The 20,934-nt window shown below is 44.0% G+C and overlaps 1 protein-coding gene across 1 annotated transcript in view; it reads right to left on the bottom strand.

The window, feature by feature from the left end:
- The window catches only part of TRPC4AP (transient receptor potential cation channel subfamily C member 4 associated protein), a 35,622-nt gene continuing 14,688 nt past the window's right edge, over nucleotides 1–20,934 (bottom strand). The window contains exons 5-19 of the mRNA XM_053992633.1: nucleotides 20,469–20,524; nucleotides 18,830–18,958; nucleotides 17,541–17,742; nucleotides 15,869–16,057; nucleotides 14,711–14,853; nucleotides 10,358–10,489; nucleotides 9,618–9,676; nucleotides 7,559–7,660; nucleotides 6,118–6,201; nucleotides 5,728–5,818; nucleotides 5,059–5,199; nucleotides 3,631–3,739; nucleotides 3,318–3,430; nucleotides 2,882–3,088; nucleotides 1–1,943 (exon numbers count right to left, since the gene is read on the bottom strand). Coding sequence (XP_053848608.1) covers nucleotides 1,806–1,943; nucleotides 2,882–3,088; nucleotides 3,318–3,430; nucleotides 3,631–3,739; nucleotides 5,059–5,199; nucleotides 5,728–5,818; nucleotides 6,118–6,201; nucleotides 7,559–7,660; nucleotides 9,618–9,676; nucleotides 10,358–10,489; nucleotides 14,711–14,853; nucleotides 15,869–16,057; nucleotides 17,541–17,742; nucleotides 18,830–18,958; nucleotides 20,469–20,524 — 1,895 coding nt within the window. The 3' untranslated portion in view covers nucleotides 1–1,805. The remainder of the gene's footprint in view (nucleotides 1,944–2,881; nucleotides 3,089–3,317; nucleotides 3,431–3,630; nucleotides 3,740–5,058; nucleotides 5,200–5,727; nucleotides 5,819–6,117; nucleotides 6,202–7,558; nucleotides 7,661–9,617; nucleotides 9,677–10,357; nucleotides 10,490–14,710; nucleotides 14,854–15,868; nucleotides 16,058–17,540; nucleotides 17,743–18,829; nucleotides 18,959–20,468; nucleotides 20,525–20,934) is intronic.

Genomic DNA, 20,934 nt, shown 5'->3' on the forward strand with positions numbered 1-20,934 from the left:
TTAACTTAAAAGCCTTTTAATTTGAAGCATTTATTTTAAGTGTACATCTATTACAGTTAAGAAGAAGCAAAGATACACCAAAACCACAAATACCCAAGAACAAAAAAAGTACAGATGGGAAAGAAATGAGCTGAGGGAAGGGAGGGGCAGGGTGGGGGTGACCTAGTGAGGAACAGAGGTGAAGCTGCTGTGGCAAGACGCTCCCCAGAGTACCCTCACCAGAGCAGGATGCAACTCCCAGGGAGGGACACCCGGATCCCCAGGAGCTCCTGCAAGGCTCCAGCGTTATGCACAAGCTCAGCAGCTCTGACCACCCTGTGAGCCCACAGCAGGACACTGAGGTGTGGGAGGAGAAAGGAGAAGGGAGATGTTCAGAGACAAGTCCTACTTCTGGGGCTGGAGCCTCCTTCACTCCTCCAGCCCCAGCACAAGGAGCCTCAGGGTGGGTTTCATGCTGCTGGCAACAACGAGACAAAAGGCTGCAGCTCTGGGACATCCTCACCCCTTCGGAGCCTGGACAGAGCTGAAGTCATCTCGTCAAATAAATTAGAAAATGTCAAAAAAATTCAGATGTGTGTTTCAAAACTGGTTTCTTTTAGTTGTAGCTGCAAGACATGTTTCTGACTTAAATGTAATGGCTTAAGGGTAGTGTATCTCACTCCTGGGTATTGGAATGTGTTGGAGCATCATGGTGTTGGTGGGCAGGCAGGGCACATGCAGGTTTGGCAATCAAGACTGCCAAAACCCCATTCCCCCTTTCCAACATATCCTACAAAGTTACTTTCAACCAGGAGTGTTTATTCCCAGCATTTAACACATTCTGATTAAAACAGATCCAGGAAAAAACTGACATCTCCAGTAAATATTGCACTTTCAAGATTAATGTGTGTGTTGATATTAAGGGCTGAAAGCAGAGACTGACATAAGACTTCCAGGCATAGCAGGTTAACATCAAGAGCAATGGTCCTGAAAAGGATTTTAAAACCAGGTTAGTTACCCAAGAAGGGACAAGCCGCAAGTTTAAAAAATTATTACATTTTAATGCTAGTGCTCTGTGAAAAAGCCAACCCCTGTTGCAATTCCACCACTGCTGAAATGTCCCTGTTCTCCAGCACTGCGAAACACCTCCAGATGGGAAGGATCTGCAGGAAGGACAGCAGGAGCAGAGGTTCTCTCCTAATGCACAGATAGATTTAGTACCAAATGATCCAAAAGGTGATGGTAAAGAGGTGACTGGAGCTGGGGCTCTCAGGAATTAAAAGCACACACGCGCACACACACTCATGCTCTAACCAACCCCAAAGCCCTGATTCCAAAGCCCAGTGGAAGAGTTAACACCTGCAGGGAGTCCTCGTGGTGGCTTTGCACGTGGCTGGTGGTGGGGTCCTGCTCAGATGGGCTCCTTGGACCTCACACTTGGAGGGCAATTGCTGTGCTTTTTGACTTGCTCGTCCTGGCAGCCCTGAGAAAGCCATACCTCAGCCAGCACATACAGAGAAGAGAACCCTCACGTCAGCAAAACCCCTTCTGCCAGCCCTGCCAGACTGGGAGAGAGGAAAAAAAATAATACAGGCAGGTTTGTGCAGGTGATTATTTTTATCCCAGAACAACTGGAAGATACATCCCTGAATGTGTTGCCCAGAGAGCTGTCCGAGTCTCAGAGGTCAGAGCTGGGGCCAGCAGGGCAGGGGTGGGACGACGCTCCGCAGCTCTGAGCTGCACACACACACTACACAGCGTATCCCTGAAAATCCCCGGGCTGCCAGGGACCCTCTGAGCTGTCCGTCAGAAGCTGGAGGCGGGAATTACTCCTCGGAGAAGTCTCTGTCAATGTCCATGTACGCCTCGTCGATGTAGCTGACTATGGCACAGGGGGACGTCCGGTCCGGACTGAGCAGTATCGAAACAGTCTCTTTCCAGTAGGTAAAACTAATACAGGAGCTCTGTGGGCACAGAAACAGGAGGGGTCAGTGGAGGCCACAGCAGGGAACACCTCCCAAAGCTGACAATCACTTCCTGTTCAGCCTGAGCTGCCCAGCCCCACAGTGTGACCAACACTTTGAGTTCCCCACTCTGCCCTCCCTCCCTGGGGCCCAGCAGAAGGGCTGGGTGTTGAACAACTACACCCTCTACAACCAGCTGCCCACTCTTCAGATGCAGACAAGGACTCCCAGTGCTAAGAGCAGCACAGGGTGACCCCAGCCTGCCTGGGCCAGTATTCCCATAATCCCAACCTTCTCCTCTGCTGTCCAGTCCAAACACAAACTGGGACCCTGTGGTGCCACAGATAAGCCAATGCTTAAGTAGCTCCCGCTCCCATGATGACACAAAAACCAACACATTCCCTGCTCACAGCCCTCCTGCATTATTCCCTCAAAGCCAAAAGGCCACCCCAGCAGCCCAACACCAGACCTCATGTCCCCCACGTCACTGGATCGTTGGTTATTTCTACCCACCAGTGACCCAGGACAAACCAGCTCTGGCACAGAAACCTGCAGGCTGCTCCCTTGGCTTCCAGCAGCTACATCAGATATTCTTCCTGCATTGTTTGCAACACCAGGAAAAGGGAACAGTCTGACTAAGGTGCTAACTACTCTGCAAACTGGATTCTGTCCTGCCTCCCCCTCCCTGGCCATCCTGCCAGCCCTGCCTCTCCACCCCACTCAGCACTGGCAAGTCTCACTTCTGTGTGCCAAGGCCAAGACCTCAGGCTCTGTTTCCAGGGAAGCCCAGCACCTGCCTTGTGTGAAAAGCACCACAGAGTTACACTGGGGGCAGAACTTCCTCCCTTCTTTCCCTTCCCAACCTCCCATTTTTGCCAAGGGACTGGCAGACAGGTGTTGCTGTGATCGACTCCTGCCATGCTAAGAGGGTCACATACATTTTCTAAGCAGGTGCTGTCTTTATCCTTGTTGAGGTAATGCTGCTGCCAGAATCGCAGGAGACTGTGGAAGTTGTTCAGGATGAAGCCAGGGTATTTTTCCGTGTATTCCATCTGTTGCAAGGTGCGCAGATAAAAAGGGAGTTTTTCTTTCCTTCGGGCCAGCATTAGGATAACTAAACTTGTGTTCAAACAACTGACATTTTCCTGGAAGTAAAAATGACACAGCAAAAAAATATAAATACCAAGATATCTGTTGTATACAGGTCCCTGTAAAACAAGCCTGTGGAAAGCACCCAGTGGAAGTGTTCCTGCACGCAGCAAGGAAAAAGGGACATGGGTGTCCTCCAGGGAAAGCAGGCTCCTCCCTGCTCCCAGCCCTGCTCACCACTCCAGTCCCAGTAAGGCAACTGCAAGGTCCCTGGCAGCTCTTTACCTGTGTAAGTGTCTGTACATGGATAATATTAATGAGACGGAAGAGGAAGGACATTCTCATGGACATCTGGGACATGTAGGACAACAGGCGGCACTCGGACAGGACCTCTGCAACTGCAGCAAGAGGAGAAACACAATCACCAGGTGCTGGAGGTTCAGACACGCTGATCCAAGCACCAGGGCAGTAAGAACTGGTGCTCAAACTTTCCAGTGGCATTTCCTTGTCTAACCCCCAAACTGTCAAAGCCCAGATTTAAATTAACCATTATCACCACTGAACACCTCCCAGTCCCACCCCATTGCTTCCTGTTCACCTTTAGCATCAGACTGATTCTCAAACCGGTCCAGGGACAGCGTGATGCAACGAACGAGCATGTTTGAGTCCACCAGAGAGCTGTTGATCTGATTTAAAAATATCTGGAACTGAACAGAAACACTTTTTAGTCCTGAATTTAAAAAGTTAATATTTAATATTTATATATATTAATATTTTAATATTAATATTTATTATCACCGAATATTTACATATATTAATATATATTACACACTATAATATAGAATATAAAATATAATATATATTATTCATTATATATTTATATATTATTAATTATATATATTATATTAATATATATATTAATATTTATTAATACTCAGGGTCATTACCTTTTTGTTATCTCTAACAAGGTAAGAGGAGACATCACTCCCAGCTCCGCCTCACCTTGCCCAAGCCAACACTGGCACTGAGGGCTGACCAAAGATCCCTTAAAAACACTATGGAATGGAAAAATGCCATCCTGGCATCCCTAAAATCTCTTTTGAGGCTATGTCACGCCACTGAAAGTGAGATTTCATACAGTATTTGTTTTGAAAGAGGAGGAATTCCTGCAGCTCCACGTTTTCCTATGCTGATTTTGTACAAGCAGACAGCGCTCGGGAGGAATACAGTGAGGGAGTCACACAGAATGAAAACTAAACCCAGTCAGAGATCAATAAACAGGAAGCACAGAGGAAATATAGACATTCTCTAGAATGTTTGAATTCATTTACTAGCAAAAAAAACCCCAAAAAATAGATATAGGTTTTTTAAAATATATTTACACATCCCTTCTGCAATGTCTACCAGACCTAACAGCAATGAGAGAAAAATGACAGTAACAAAAGCAAGAGTATAAGGCCATTCAGAACCTACCCACCAGCTGATATTAAATGTCAGAAGTGCACAAGAGCATGAAACCACTTTGCATAGAGCTGTCCATTGATGTGCAGCTCATTTTATAGTTAATTACATAAGCCATGGCTTCTTAAAACATCTCTAAGTTCAAATAACATGAAATACCTAAATCTGTTTGCAGTATCAAGTATTTTAAGCCTTATTCACAAAGGAATTCCCACTGCAAGATTTTTTGGAGCTGTCTCAATGTCCGTAACTATCACTTAACCACAAATCTGGCAACTTCACAGGAAATGTTCTGCTACCCTTGAGCCTGACCTTAGACCTGCCTGATCATGGAGCAGAGCAATGTTTGCTGACCAGCTCAGCACTCACTGTCTCAGGACAGCTGGAGCACTGCTGGAAACACTGAGGGACTTTGGTAACTCATCCCTTAATGTTTATTGTGCCCCAAGCTCTAAAACCCAAACCCAAACCATACCAAACCCAAATTAATCCAAGTTTTAGTACTATGTTTGGTTATAAAAGGGTGTAATTTGAGCCACAGGGGGCAGCTTTTACAAATATTTACCTTCTCATCTGTGTTGATGTATTTGTTGAACCTCTTGAATGCATCAATATTGAATTTCATCAGTTCTCCCAGGAGGTCAAAGTAACTCTGAAGCACATCCCGTGACTTGCACTCACTATCAACAATGCAGTAGAGAATATGCTGGCAGGGGAGGAAAACATGTTATTGCCACAGCTTAGTCCTAGCCAGCAGCACAACACAGATTCTGATTTAATCAGTATTTAAAGCATTTATCTGCAAGTTCTTGGGTGACTGAATACCACAACACCAAACTAAAGACAACAATTCAGCCGAGTCTCCTGTTAAAATGAGTTCCCAGTGACACAGGTTATACAAATGGCCACGTGTGGCTGCCACAAGCAGAATTCACAGGTATTTTTTGTAAGTGTTCCCAGTATTTGTCACAGTTACACAGGAATAAGGGCCAGTTTTTCATTTATTATTATTGCTGCATCTATTGTGATTTCTCCAGTAAACTGAGATCCTGACTTATTTCCTTGAGTGTTTATTCCCCCACTACTGCAAGGGGGCAGCTTGAGTGGCCTTTATTTCCCCGCTGAGTTTTAAACCCAGCATAGTATTTAACACTACAATTTTATCCACTTTTAGTTCACTGCAGATAAATCCTTTTTGATTGCTATGGAGGATGCCTGACATAAACTTCCTTACCTCCAGGAGTCCTCTTTTGAGGAGGAACATCTGGTCTGCATAGGAGGTGGTGCCTCGCAGAAAACTTTCAACCGCCCTTGCTTGCCAAAACCTGAGAAAGAGAAGAAAGGAGGTGTTAGTTTTGGGGCAAGGGAAGTACTTGATCACAACTGCAATTTAAATCCAGTTTTCTGATCTGTTTCATTCCACTCTGAAGCTGGAGTCAGACCTGTTGATCCTGCAGAAAATCACTGGCTGTGATTTCTTCACACCTGCCCTGCCACCACAGCACAACAAAGCCAGACCTTTCCACAGCCTATTCTCCAACGTTCTCAGCTGCTCTAAGCTGGACAAAACCAAAGCTACATCCCAGGGGTCTCAAACACCTCATCAGAGGCAAAGTGAACCCACCTGAAGGAGGATTCTGCTGGCTCCTTCTTCATGACCTGAAGCAGTCTGGTCAACAAACCTCTCTTCCCATCACAGACAAGGCTCCTGCAGCAGGTGAGAAATGACAGCTGAGTGGAAGGGCTGGGCAAGCACTGAGCACTGAATCCAGTCACTGCTCCAGAGCTTTTGATGATCAAAATCTCAGTATTGAAGTACACAGTACAAATACTGTGCTAGTTTTACCAGCAGAAGAGTTCTCATCACTACCCTTGGTAAATATCTGCAATACCTGCAACATGACTTCCAAATAAATCCGAAATAAAAACTTTCTCTCATAATTTTAATGATTTCAGAAATACCAATTCACACCTTGTGTGAATCAAGAGATAAGAAAAAAAATACTACATTTGAGCTTAGGAATGAAAGAAACCCCTTTTTCCCCTCAAAAAAATGTAAAGGAAAGTCTAAATTCAATTTAGGAGGCAGAGTATGGAAAGCTGTGTGCTACATTAGGCTGTACATAGAAGCTGTATAACTGCAATTTTACTTGTATTAAACAGCACCTTCAGTGGAGTATCCACCTGCATTAAACTCATACAGAAGTAATGCCTTGAACTCATGTATCAAGAAAAGCAACATGAAAACTAAATCCTAAGGGTGAAAAAAACCCCAAGCTCTTCCCAATTAGACACAGTATTATGATAATAACTGTAATCTAGAAATCCTCTTAGAGATTCCCTTTTGGAGTGAGGTAAATCTGCTATTTGCAGACCAAGTCCCTGCTGATACCCTGGGAGTATTTTGACAAAATGAATTCTGCAAACAATCTTCCATCTGCTGAGCTTTATACACCAGAATCATGTATTTATTAAAGAGATTATTATATCAAAACAGTGCATCTAACAGATACTCAAATGCAACAGAAGTGATTCTATAAGTGGTTTAACATGTTAATCTAATTTAGCTTATTCTGGTTATTAGCTGCTCTTAAAATACTCTGAGCAGGCACTTGGATGTGTTCATGCAGCCAGGAAATGGACATTTATGTGTGCACACACTGCTCCTGAATGCCAGAATTAAGCTTTAATAGCAGGAACAATTAAATTATTTGAGGGATCACAGTTTACTTTCCAGGTCTGTCTGCAATGCCTAACCTGAGGAAGGCCAGATAGGCAGACCCAGCACATCATAGTGAAGTCTGAACCATGAACTCAAATCCCTCTTTTCAGGGGCTTTAAAGTTGCTTTTGTTTTTACAGCGCCTTATTCTGAGCATGAGCACACCTGAGATTTGCTAATGACCATCAACATCCCACAAACCTGGACACCTCCCACTGAAATGAATCACTGAAATGAAAGTGTGGTGGACAGAGAGGTCAAACTAAACAGCTGATACCAAACTTCCCATCTAAATGCTTCCAAAACTCTTAAATTGCTGACCAACACCCTGAGTCCCCTCTCACCTGTCAGTGTTGACCACTGCATCCACTTCAGGGATGTTGGCTTTATGGGAGATTGCACTCAGCTCATTCAGTTCCTGGCTGTTCAAAAGGAGATACTTGTTCCTAAAGCAAGACAGCAGGGGAGGAGGGGAGAAAAGCAGGATGAATTCAAGAGGCAAAAACGCAATTTCATGAAAAGCAGAGCCACAGGTCTACCAGGGCTGCAGGACTGGGCAAGCTGCTTTCTCCTGGCTGCTCTTCACAGCATTTCCACTCTGCTCCCTGTACCAGGCCAGCCAGCTGCAGCTTGGGAAAAACTCCTCCAAAATTTACCAAATGCCACTTCCAACACTGACCAGCTTTGAGATGATTGTTCTTTGCTGACTTGTTTGGGATCTTATGGTTTGTAAGTATTTTCTTCTGGATAATGGTCATTTTTAAAAAAAATCTAAGCAACATTTTGCTGAATTTCAGACCAAAGTAAGTATGAAATAGCAAAATTTTTTACAGCTTCGTGAAGTTTTTCTCTATTCTATAGTGACTGCTTTTTAAGTAATAAATCTCTTTCTAAGTAAGAAAGCAGAAACTGCAAAAAAGGACTCAGTCATCCTGGTATTTTATTATCTGAACAAACCTTACCCTGGAAATATTTAAAAACATCATGAAACGTAAAGATCCAAATAAAAATGGATATAGATCCCAGGAACATACGTGAATTCTTTATCAAATACTGAACTTTTCATAATGAAAATAAATTATTTTGTCTGCAAAGTGAACTAACTGCAGAATAAATCTGACAGAGTAGAAATGTAGTCCAGGGGCCCCCTTTGCCCAGTGGCAGTGTGCTCCCTGAAAGTCCTTCTGCTTCAAGTGTTCAGAATCAGACAGCAAAGATTCCTTTTCAGGAAAGCTCAGGGGGCAGAGGATGAGTGTGAGGTTCCTTCTTGCTTCCAACACTCTCATCAGATTAGCTTCCTTTGATGTGGACTGGACAGGTTTCTGCAATGAGAACAGAGCCCTTCTCTCCCTGCAACAAACAGCTCTGCAAGTCTGGTTTGGACACAATTTCACTGAATGAATATTGAATACAAGTACTTTGCTCTCATCTTGTCCTCAGTTAACTCTGTGTTATCTGTGATTTCATAGAAAGTTTGTGTAATTATTTAAACCCCCCAAACAGATTCCACACATTCCACTTGTTCAAATGTTACAGCTGGGAACTGTTTTCTACTCAAACAAGCCCAAGATTTTGTAGCAGCCACTTAAGTAGTAACATCACCTGTAGAGATTTTATTGGAAAACCTGGAGCGATTCCCAGGCAAACAATGTCTTGCATGAAGGATTTACAATAGGTCAGCATTCCCTCCCTGTCCAGCAGCTCTGCATTCTCAAAGCTAATATTCCACAATCAAAAAGGCTGATATTTGAAATCTATCCAACAGGACTAAAATCCTGCACAAAAATATCAGCCTGTCTCTAGGAATGAGCAGCAACTCAAGTGCAACATGCCTCGAACACAAGAGTTTGTGAGGAAGTGGGCACCATCTCCCAGGAGTGAATGAGAGCAACAGGACATGGATGGAATACAGGATGAAATTCACAAGTCTCAAACACCTCTGTACCAGCAGCACAGCACTAAATATTAAATAACCCCAAGCAAACTGTGCCACCCCTCCAACTATTCCAGCACACACAAGTTTTCCTAAGGATTTATTTTGAAGGCAGACAGGAGATTTTTTTCCTATTTCCCTGGCTCAGTGTCAGCTCTGAGTAGAAGGCAAAAAAGAAGAAAGCTGCTTCCTTATTCCTTCAGCCAGAAAGTGTTAACTCATCCTGTACATGTTTCAGCTCATCTCAACACAAGACAAAATGGGCTGGGTTTAGCCACACCAGACATATTCAGACATGCCCACCACAGAGCAAATTCTTAAGCTGTTACAGCAAGAGCTGAAAGGAACATGAAGTTTAGGGACAGTACAACATTCCTTTCACGTGGAGCCTGCCCTGTGCCCAGGACACCTGGAACCACAGCCAGGCAAACAGCACCAAGCCACAACCCACCACAGCTTCTCATACTCACTCATGGTGGTCACTGAAGCTCTGAAGAAGCCTCAAGAATTGTATCTTTAAAGTAATGTCCTAAAAGGAGACAAGAAAGGTGAAAAAACCATCATTGCTTTAAAATTTTTGGCTAGCATTAGTTACCAAGCAGGTATGAAACAGCTGAATGGAAAACCTTTCCAAATCAAACCCCTTTGGAGAGCAGAGCAAGTGAATGGCATAAACAGAGAGGCTGCACTTCCCAAAATAGAAGTGGATATTGCCTCCAAGCCTATGCACATAAGGTAATAATTCCTTCTCACTGCAAAGGCAAAAGGCTTATAAATGTATGGATCAATTCAGAATGTCTAGGTTTGGAAAGAAAAAAAATATAGAGTCCACCATAAAACCCAACCCCCTAAACCTGAGTGTGGCACAGTTTGTACTCTGTGCCTCTCCTAGGTATCATTTCTTTGAATTTTGGTTGTCTTCTACCTCTGGCTGCCAGGGTCCAGAAATTTACTCCTTTCTCAGTTCCCAAAATGGACATGTTCCTTAAAATCAACAAACTAACTAGGAGAGAAGGGAGAGGCTAAATTGGCCCTGCTACAATGCTAACATGAGCCAAGGATAGACTTCAGTGAAATCAGTAATCCCCCAAAATCTGAATGCTCCGACATCTCAAGTCATTGATGATACAAACACCCAGTTACTCAGCACAGCTCCTCAGAACTGTGTGCCAGGATGAAAATCCACTACAGAATTGCAGAGGTTCCTCACCGGGCTGCAATCACAGTTCTGGTTGTGTCCGTGCAGAACCAGGGCTGAGGCTGAGTGCTTCCTCCAGATGAGTTTGTCAAACAGGTTATTGAGGCCAGGAATGAGTCTGAACTCTGCTATCATTTTATGAACCTGGGGAACAAGAGAGGTACAAACACGTCTGCTGCAGCCTCAAACACAGATTTAATGTAGCCTGCAAACAGATGGGTACAGTGATGTCATTCTCTGACAAAAGGATGTGAATTCTTGTCTCAAACACCAAGTGTTTGTGTTAACCACAGGGCAGCAGTTTCCATTTGGTGGACATGAATAGAAAACAGACATTTTAGGATAAAGCTCTTCACCAGTGCTTCAATTAACCACCATGTCTCTGGAAGCAGCTCTGGGCATCAGGACATCATTTCCAGCACACTGAAAATGCATCTACACCAAACAGCTGAGCTGGGGAAATTCTGCAGCCACTCAATCCCCTGAGTGTCCTTTCCCTCTGCAGGAAATGACAGCTGCAGCTGTCAGCTGCAGCTCAGGCAGGCCTCTGATGACAACAAAACCCATCAATACTGGTTTTGTTCATGTGACCCGAGCAGGAGTCCTGAGCAGAGTCCAGCAGGAATACAACCACACCACACTGCTCCTTCAGGTTAAAGAGAAGCTGAGAGAGAAAAAAAAAAGTCAAATTGCTCAGGTTCCTTTACCAGTCTGCCTGGTACATCTTTTTTATTCATAGAAAAAAGCTAATAATTTTGGTGTGAACAGCTGTTTAATACCTTCAGTCCAAGCTGGGATACTTTTGATGTAAGGAATTTAGAAGATGAGGAGTAAGGGAAACAGAAAGTGGGATTTTTATTAGCTGTAGGCCTAGTACAAGCATTATTCCTTGAGATGTGGTTTCAAATGAAAACCACATGACTGGAATATACAAAATTCTGCAAAAATTAAGTGTCCAAGTAATGGACATGTTCCTTAAATTCAACAAACAAAATTACTTAAAAATACCCCAGGTTGTCCCAAGATCCAGAACTGTAACCAGCAGCATTTCAAGCATATCAATCTGCTTTGTTGTATTTACTCATATACCTGAATGAATCAAAATATCTGAAGCTGATGCTGTTTTACAGGTTTTAGCTCTAGTTTGCAGCACAGCTGATGGCTTTTTGCACTCCTCTTGGCTGTAGCCACCAGCTGTTCCACATTGATGGAAATCACATTCCTGTTGCTGGACACCTCAAATACACACCTGAGGAGCATCCAGCTCCTTCCCACCCCACCCATGCTGCCCTGATAAGACTGCTGAGCCTGGAGTCCTCTGGTGCTCTATCATTTTGAAACACTCTTGGACACTTTGGTTTAGTCACAAAAGCAGCTCTGAGGAATGTCTCTGAACAAAGTGTTCCCTGTAGTGCCCCTGTCCCTCCATGGCACAGGCACAACAGGAGGAAGCCAAGAGCATGAGCTGCCTGCAAGAGCCTCACCCCTCACTAAAGGAACAACTCTCTACACTGTTTGAACTCCTGAATCTGCTCCTCTCCAAATGACTCAGATTTCAAATCTGTGCAGTTTAGTTTGCTCAGCTCCAAATTCTCACCTGACCAAGCTCCTCAGTCACGTCACTGCCTCTGCATCACTCTCTCCCAGAGCCCAAACTCATTACAATTACTCTGCCTGAGGATGCCAAGACAACCCCTGCTCTATATTCAACCTTCAAGCTACTTTGGCTTTTTCCTGCTGCCATCCAGCTTCACAGGAATTGCTCTGTTGCTTTCTCAACACTAAAACTATCTCTGCTAAGCTGAGTTTCTTTGTGTGCAGTGTGGCTCCCTACAGCAGGAGCAAGAAAATCAGCTGATGGCTCTTCACCACAACACAGACATGCAGGACAGCCTAGAAAAATACATAAGGAGAGTAATTTAGGGTGTGACCATAATGAGAAGGCAGCAAAGGCCCAGATCTGCAGAGAAACTCCACTTATTCCCAAGGGTGAGATCATCCCAACATGGCCACAGGAGGAGCTAAATCACTGCTACCAAATTATCAATTTATGCAAATTAGCCAACAATCAAGTTTAAACCAAGCATTCAGAGATTCATTTGGGGACAAGCTGAGTTTGGGAGGCTGCACCTTGCTTCAAGCAAATGCCAGACCATTATGTCGATTATTACAGCAGACTGAAGCAGGTTTGTGATGCCCTTAATAAATTTTCTATGCAAAATGAAAAATGAATCCAATCTAAAACCAGCAAGTCCTTTGGCTGCTCAGACTGGTACCACAGATCCTGTGCTTTTATTCCTTCACAGAAAAGAGAGACCCAAAAGCAGCTGAAATGCTTGTCTGAGGGTGCTATTGCACACTGCTGTGCCTGCATTCCAGAGCTTCCCATGGAAAACAGCTCAGCTCCAGTCCTTGTGCCTGGCTCTCAGGAAGGGCAGGGGATTCACATCTGCCACACAAGTCTCATGCAGATTAAGCAATGAAGGACGCAGCACGTGTTTTAAAGGCAGAGGATTTCACAAAAGAAAAAAAAGAAAGGACAGCCCCCTCCCCCCCCCCCCACCAAACAAACCAAAACCAAAACAAAACCTTAAAATAAACAATAAACACCCTGGCTATGGACAAGAAGTGTTTGGGAATGCAGTAACTCAAATCCTTCAAGAATTCAACTCCAGTCCTGAATCAGTCCTGGAAGAAGTGAACTGCAAGCTACCTTTATCCTTACTTTCCCCATCTGCATGGGAGCAGAAATAGCAGATGAAGGATAAGAGTTGGGTTCCCAGGAAATTAAAACAAGTTCATCCTCAAAGCTAGCTGCTTCAGCAGGAGATTTTTTGCCTTGTCACATTTGACAGGAACACACCAGAAGTGACCCAGGGAGGGAAGGAATCCAGCACCCTCCATCTCCCTCCAGCAGCAGCAGGATGAATGCAGGCTGCAAGCAGTTTCTGCAGAATCTATAAACCTGCATTCTTGTGGGGAACTCAGGCACGGATGAATTTCTGCCTTGATACAATGGAAAAGAAAAAGTCCTCCTAATAGATCCATATTCTGGTAGTTTCAGTTATGTTTTGGGCTTTGTTTACATTTTACTTCATGCCTAACAGAAACAACACTTCTAAAAGGAATGACAACATGATCAGGAGTTGTTTATGGTAGTGACTGTGGTTTCTGCAAGAATTACTTGTTCCCTCTGCTTCCTCTTATGCAGAATCTGCTTCTTTTAATGCCAAGTGTCTGCTCAGAATCACAAAATCCCAGGATGGTTTGGGATGGAAGGGATGTTAAAGCCCATCTCATTCCCCTGCCACGGGCAGGGACACCTTCCACCAGACCAGGCTGCTCCAAGCCCCAGCCTTGAACACTTCCAGGGATGGGAGGTCCACAAGCTCTGCTGTAGATTTGGAGGGAACAGGTGAGCTGTGTTTGGGACTGAGCTACAACTGCACCTGTATTCAGATTAAGAGATTTAGGAGATTGCCCTGGGGGGTGTTTGTGACTGATACCCTGGGAGGTTACTAACAGAGAACAAAATACTCCAGACAGATGTGCTCCAACCCCTGCCCACAACACAGCCTCTCCTGCCTAACACAACAGCCTTTCAATAACTCACACCAGCTTGGCCCTCCCAGTGTCCAGGACATCTGAATACCCCTGCTATGCCAAGCTCTGCTGAGCTGAGCAGACTGCCAAAGCTGGAAACCTGTCAAAACCTCACCAAGGACTGCTTTGCTTTTCCCTTCATAACCTGCTTTTGACCCATTTAAATCAAACCACAGCTGAGCTGCAGTGACTGGTTCTTCATAAGCCCGTGTGAGGCAGGGAATTTTTTTTTCCATTTCAAAAGGAAGAAAGGCAAAGGAAAAGATGAGTGAGATTTGCAGGCAGTGACCAGTGCAGACAGTACTGAAGTGCACCTTCCCAGCTGGGAGTTTAACAGCATGCTCACACTTTGCTAAGTCATGGCAATATGCTGCAAAAATCATCTAGAGCATTTCCAAAAGTGAAAGCAGCCAAAGAAGAGTAAGGACTGAAGGGGCTCCATCCAAACTGGTCACCAAGGCACCAGGAGGGGGGAGAACACCTGACTGCAGCTCCTGTATCATCCAGGTACCCACACACCTCCTCGCACAGGAGGCATCCTCCTGCATCCCTCGTGCACCAGAGCAGAGCGCTGCAGAGCAGTGTGTGACCAGCCCTGTCCCAGTGAAATGCTGCCTGTTTTCTGGGCAGGGCTGCCAGGATGGAGTGCCCAGCTTTGTACCCTGAGCTTTGCCCTGGCCTTTCTGTGTCCATGACCTCACTCATGAGCACTCAGGTTTAAAGAGACACCAACTGTGAGTGTGGGCATGCACTGGGGCTCACCTGATTCCTCTGCCTGCCCATGAGCAGCACACAGAGAACATACAGCACCTCCAGCTTGTACATGATCTCGTGCATGATCTTCATGGACTGGGGCAGCTGTGTCCTTGTGGAGGTGTTGGCCAGTCCACTCTCATCTGAAGACTCTGAAAAAGATGGCAAAGATGTGAGACTGAGGCAGCCTCAACAAAAAGGATTTGTTACAGTTGTTACTTTTACACTGAACACAGCAGATGCAGGAGCAACACATCTGCTGGAATAGTCTTCTTAACTAAAAATAGTAATAACCAATTTGAATTACATGCTAGAGAAAAAATATAGCTGAAAATTTAGAGGAGATAAAATCAAATTCTTTTTCCACAACGAACTAAGTGTCAGCATCTCCTTAAAATAAGTAGGCTCACCTAAATTAATTAATAGACTACTGCACCAGGGCATGGCAGAAAGGTAATAAAAGTAGATGGGAGATTATCAGAAGTACTTACTATTAAATCTACTTTCATTTCATACCTCAGTACCAGTATTCTTAGGCTACAGTTAAATAAATTTCATAACCTTAGAGAGAATTACCCTGTTAAGAGCAGAAACAGGAATATGAAGTACTTTGAGTTCTACCAGACATACATTGCATTTTTGTCATACCAAAAGGTGAAGAAACAAACCACACATGTGCTCCAAAGCATTTTCCTATGGTTGTATTAACACTTCCACTGGAACAATTCTTTTTTTTCCAATTAACTCATTTAATTTAGCTGGAACTACCTTTCCTTTTTAAAGAAGGGGCCACTTGCTTGGTATGAAGCATTTGAACCCAAAGTCATGAGCCAAAGTTTTAGAATAAAATGCTGGTGAAGCCACTCACTTCAGGAGGGTTATTTTAATCACTCCAGAGGAGGTTAGGGCTGAGGATGCACAGCATTTCAGTGTTAGCTAGGCATGCAAAGGGCACACATTGCTGGATGGCCTCTCCTTTGGCTAATTTTAATTCAGTAAAAAAATCAGTGCTACATGAGAACAAAACCTAAATGTTGATATGTGAGTCCTCCATGCAAGAAAAGGGGAATCAGGACCAGATGAAGGGAAAAGCAACATGTGGCAAACCCCGAGAAAGGTTAAGACATGCATCGGCTACTGGTGGGTGGAGGGATGCAAGTCAGGTACCTGTACTGCTCTGCTCTGCCTCTTCATTTGCCACTCTCATCAGTGCATCCAGCACCAGGGCATTGTCCAGCCAGGTGTACCACTCCTCCAGCTCCTGCAGGAAGCTGGAAGTCCCTGTTGTTTCAGACACTTTCCGTGTGGCCAGTTTGCACAACCGCTCAATGAAGCCTGGAATATTCAGAAGTGTAGCTGAAAAACATAAAAAAAGAGAGAAATAATTTTATTACAATTTAAAATCACCACAAGGTACCAGCACATCTGCTTTAGGAATACAGAAGTGTATGGTTAAAAAGGACTGAAGATGAAAGAACTCAGCACACTCTCCTGTTAAGGACTGGAAGAGAGCATCCGTACCCCAGCAATAATTCAGCGCTGCTCTCCAGTCTTATCAAGGAACTGATCTGGCTGAACACTAAGCTGGCAGAAATAAAGCAGCAGCCTTTGGAAGGGCTCCTCTTTCCTCCTTCATTTTCCCTCCTGTGGTGCTGGTCTGTAGTGACTGAACTGGCTCCCTGCAGCAGTGGAGAGGAAAGCTGACAGCTTCTCAAGTACTAGGTTCCTGAATTAGCTCCTCATGGAGCAAAACAGGTGGAGAACACACCACAGCAGCCCCAGGTGTGAGGGTTTTAACTGTGGAGCTGCACCCTCAGAAAGAGCAGTGCAAGGACAGAAGTCACTGCTCTGCAAAATGTTTGAGGAGGTGCATTTTGCCTTCAAGAAAAACTTAATTACAGGACCTGTTTATTAAAGATACATGGCTAAAGCCTCACTTCCCACTTGCAGGGGCAAGGAGAAAAGGACAAAGAATCTGGCCATGAACATTACATGAAAGAGTTGCATCTCTGAAAGAATAAGCTCCCTGATAATATTTTAAAAATAGAATATACTGTATAGCCTTAGAATCAAGTCTCTGATTGTGCCCATCAAAAATGATTAGCTAAACATTTGCTTGGCATGGGCCTATGCAAATATCTGCTGCAGAAGCCCAAAAGTTTTTCAGCACAGCAAGAGCTGAAAACAGCAGGTTCTACATCTGATGGTACTTTAACTTTTTCAATGCCTACTCATCCTTCTAGGCAAGACTTCTGCACCTGAGAAGTACTCAGCACAATAAGGAAAGCTGCACTGTGCCCAAAGTTAAAGCTGAGATCAACCTCACAGGGCAACATAATTAATATTAAACTCTGGGCAAAGTAATTAATATTAATCACACTTCTCTTTTTGATAAAGATAAGACATCCTGTTCAGGATGACATCAGATAAAATCAGAGAAGGAACTGCTCCAACAGCAACCACACTGCAGGCAGCTTTAGTTCAGGAATTCGTATTTTGTGGAGGACACAGAATTATTGAGAGCTGCTAATGTGAAGTCTATGGATGTGGCTAAGGCACAGAAAACAAATGCCAATTATTTTAAGCCACTCAGAGAATGCTGAAATGACAGAAATTAACCCACCTAATTAGCAACACCACATGAAACCAAAAGCTACAGAGTTCCACTAACAGGAAACATTATTTTCAGGAAACAATCTGAAGGGAGTGAATCAAGAAAAATGCTTTGTAAGGCACAACACTTTCAGTATCTTTCAGAAACAACACTGTGTGACACTGAGAAGAGGAAAACTTTATACATGGCTGAGATTACTCTGATTTGTTACAGCACAACAATTACCTTGATTAATTTCAGCTCGGGAAGGGCCCAAGTTTTTTTTCTGCTGAGCATTTTTGGCCAGAAGTGTGTGCTTGTCATCACTGCCCGTGTCGAGCTCCGAGATGGTGACAGCCAGGATCCTGCAGAAGTTGGCCAGCTGCTGCTGGTCAAAGCTGGACACCAGGCTCGCCAGGTTGGGAATATCATCCAGCTGGATCATTTCCTGGAGGAGGCAACACCAGCTCAGTCACATGGGATGGTCAATAAGTGAACAGAGGCAGATCCTCCCTGGGGAGTTCTCTGGGTTATTCCAGTGTGGCAAAGGAGAAGCAGCTGGGATTTACAACAGCTGTCAGGCTTAGCAATTCCAAAAGTACAGATATCCATATATTAAATACTATTTTTATATTTACAAAAAAAATGTTGGGGCCTTTTTTAACTAAAAACCCACAAAACCACAGCCTAATTTAATACATAAATTATGTTTAGGTATTAGAAGTTTCAATTTTGTTTTCTAATCCTGTCTTTTCTTTGAAACTCACAGATAATTTCTAAATAATTTCTCAGTCTTTTCATCTGAAGTTCTTTTTAATAAAAAGATGTTGAAAACAGCTTTCAGAAAAAATAATTCAGATAAACTAAGCTTGTTTCCTATTTCAGGAAGTACATCAACCTCAATCCTGTTCTAAATAATAAAGTATCAGGTTACAGACCCATGGCCTTCTCAACAAAATGTACAGACTCTTTCCAATCAAGGTTTTCCCAAGGTTACACCTCGAGTATTTTACTTGCATCACATCAGGGCACTGAGCTGCAATGATGCTGGTAAATAAGTTCAATAACCAAGTTTGTGCAGAAGATTTAAGTGCCCCGTGTCCCCGGCCTATAACTTTTCAGAGAGGTGACAACCACCCAGGAATACACAGGAAACCTCCCAGATGTGAGGAAGACAAGTTAAATATGTCAAATACAATCAGCAGGCAAGGATGAAAACTGAATTTATATGAGGTTCATTTTCTTTGTTTGTAAGATGGGCTATTCTTTAATGACTCAGACCATGGGGACACAGCTGCCACCATTCTCTGAACTGGGTAAAAGCACTACAAGTATGACACCACAGGAATAGTTTGGCTTCTTTATGAGCAGTGATTGAAGTTAATTACCACTGTGAACAGGCAGGTTTCAAATAAGCTACAAGAAGTGAGAATGGCAGCTTAGAGGACTATCCTCAGCAACTCTTCAGAGAAACAGCTCTTTCCTCCACTGGGCAGAAAAGCCATCCAAATGATATTAAGAAAGCAGTAACTAACCTTTTTAACTCCCAGGATATCTTCAATGAGTGTTGCAGTTTGTAGGAATGTCTTTTTGTTTGTCATCAGTGTAAACAGGAACAAAACAAAGTCATTTCTCTCTGCCAGCCGCCTTGTGACTCCTTCAGTCTGGAAATGAGCACACACAGGGCCAGTGAGAGCCCACCCCGAGCTGCCACATGGCACAGCACATGCAGGACAGCCCTACAGATGATGTGGTGCTGTGCCAGCTGCTTCTGAGACCAGGGAATGTCGTGTTTGTGGCAACCAAAACCATCTCCAGTCCTGGTTTGGAGTCAATGTGGCGCTGGCAACAATGCTGGATGAGAGGCTTCACCTCAAGGCAGCTGTTTCCTTGTCTGAATCTAAAGCCAATCCTGCCTGCCAGGGCACACACCACAGGGGCTGGGCTCTGCTTTGCCATACAAACTGTGACCAGCTCCATGCCATGGTCTGCACACACAGCAGCTCCTAAACCCTCAGCACTGCTGTCTGAGCAACCTGGATCAAGCACTGGCCTAAAAGAACGAACCTTGAAGTCAGACTGAGGCAAGAAAATCCAAGTTTAAGGCTGCCTTTCATGCTCTGCACTCTGCTGAGAGCACAGCCAGGCTTTCCTGAACTCACAGCTACATCCTCACTGCTTGCAAAGCTGTGTCTTATCCATGAGACACATTCCCAGTGCTCACAGAACCAGACGAGTAAAGATAATTCCCCAATATTTACAGATAAGCATAAAACCAGCTAGTATTACCCACAGACCATTTCTGTGACGCTGGGCACCTCTCATCCAATCCCAGCAGTAATACCAAAGTGAATTAAAACAGAGCAGCTAGTCTAAAAATTACAAGCTTGTTTTTTAGCATATCATGCTATTCTCAGTTTGCAAAAGTTGCATTACCTGCTGCTAAAGAAATAAATCATCCAAGCCAAGGAAAAAAGTGTTCCCTCTCTTCCCTCTCCCATGTGTATACAGATTCTTATCAGTGAGACATGATCTAGTAAGACTCAAACTCTGGAGATTAGACTGATGTTTTTGGAAGAGCTCCAAGTCACTAACTGGCTCTTTTTAAAGTTTTTGTTAAACAGTGTTCCCTAGGTTATGGCATAATGAGGTGTGTGATGAAGTAAACAATCCTGAGGATGTTCCCTGCATGCATAATCTGAGGCCTTTGCTTTTAGCTTCAGGATTTTAATGACGAGGTATTTGCAGAGGCCTTTAACCCAGCACCTTCCTTTGCACTGATCTGCCACGACTTGACTGAAATGAACTAAAATCCAGCACATGGAGTTGCAGGATCAAATTTAAAACCCTTTGCCAACCCCGATTCTGAACAAGAGCAGCTGTGGCTGGGCTTAACAGGCATCAATTCTCAGCTTCAGATTTTAAGCTGTAACATAACAAAGGCTGGCACTGCCTTCCTATGGAAACACAGAGACAGAAAGATTCAAACAAGGGAACTTAAGCTTGACAATGCAGGTCATTTGAGCAACACATCAAAATACAGAGTGATACCGTGTTTAACTGAAGGAATTTTAATGTAAAGCTTCGGAGTAAGTTTAAATTACACTTAAAAGAGTCTGTTTATTGTCTTATCAAGTAGCACATGTAAAAAGTGACCAGAAGAGTTGTACTTACACATATACAGGTGTTGTACAGTATGCTTAAACAGTCCTTGATGAGGTCATCACTTACTGCAAAGGAGAGAGCAGACAGTCAGCAGCCATTCCCTGCCAAGGAACACCACTGGCATGGGAGGGACACGGAGAGCTTGGGATGGGTGACAACTTCAGGCTGCCAGCTCAGAGCATACATGCAAATGCCTTATGGGATAGAAGCCACAAGAAACGCTCTACACCCGACCTGTTTACATGTTAAATTATTTTTGTATGGGGAAAAAAATGTCAGTTCATGCAGTTTTCTCCACTGGAAAGTCATGTGTGTTTTCTCAGCACCTGGACTTCATAGAAAACCTTCCAATCTGCATTGCCACAGCATTTTAATATTTAAAACACGTTTTCAGTACAGACCTTCAACTGCCTAAAACTCCAGTTCAAGTCACTTCATCTTTGAAGTTCCCTGGCTAGCGGGCACAGAGTGCACC

Source organism: Vidua macroura, chromosome 17 (genome assembly GCF_024509145.1).
Source record: "Vidua macroura isolate BioBank_ID:100142 chromosome 17, ASM2450914v1, whole genome shotgun sequence".
In the NCBI taxonomy this organism is placed as follows: domain Eukaryota; kingdom Metazoa; phylum Chordata; class Aves; order Passeriformes; family Viduidae; genus Vidua; species Vidua macroura.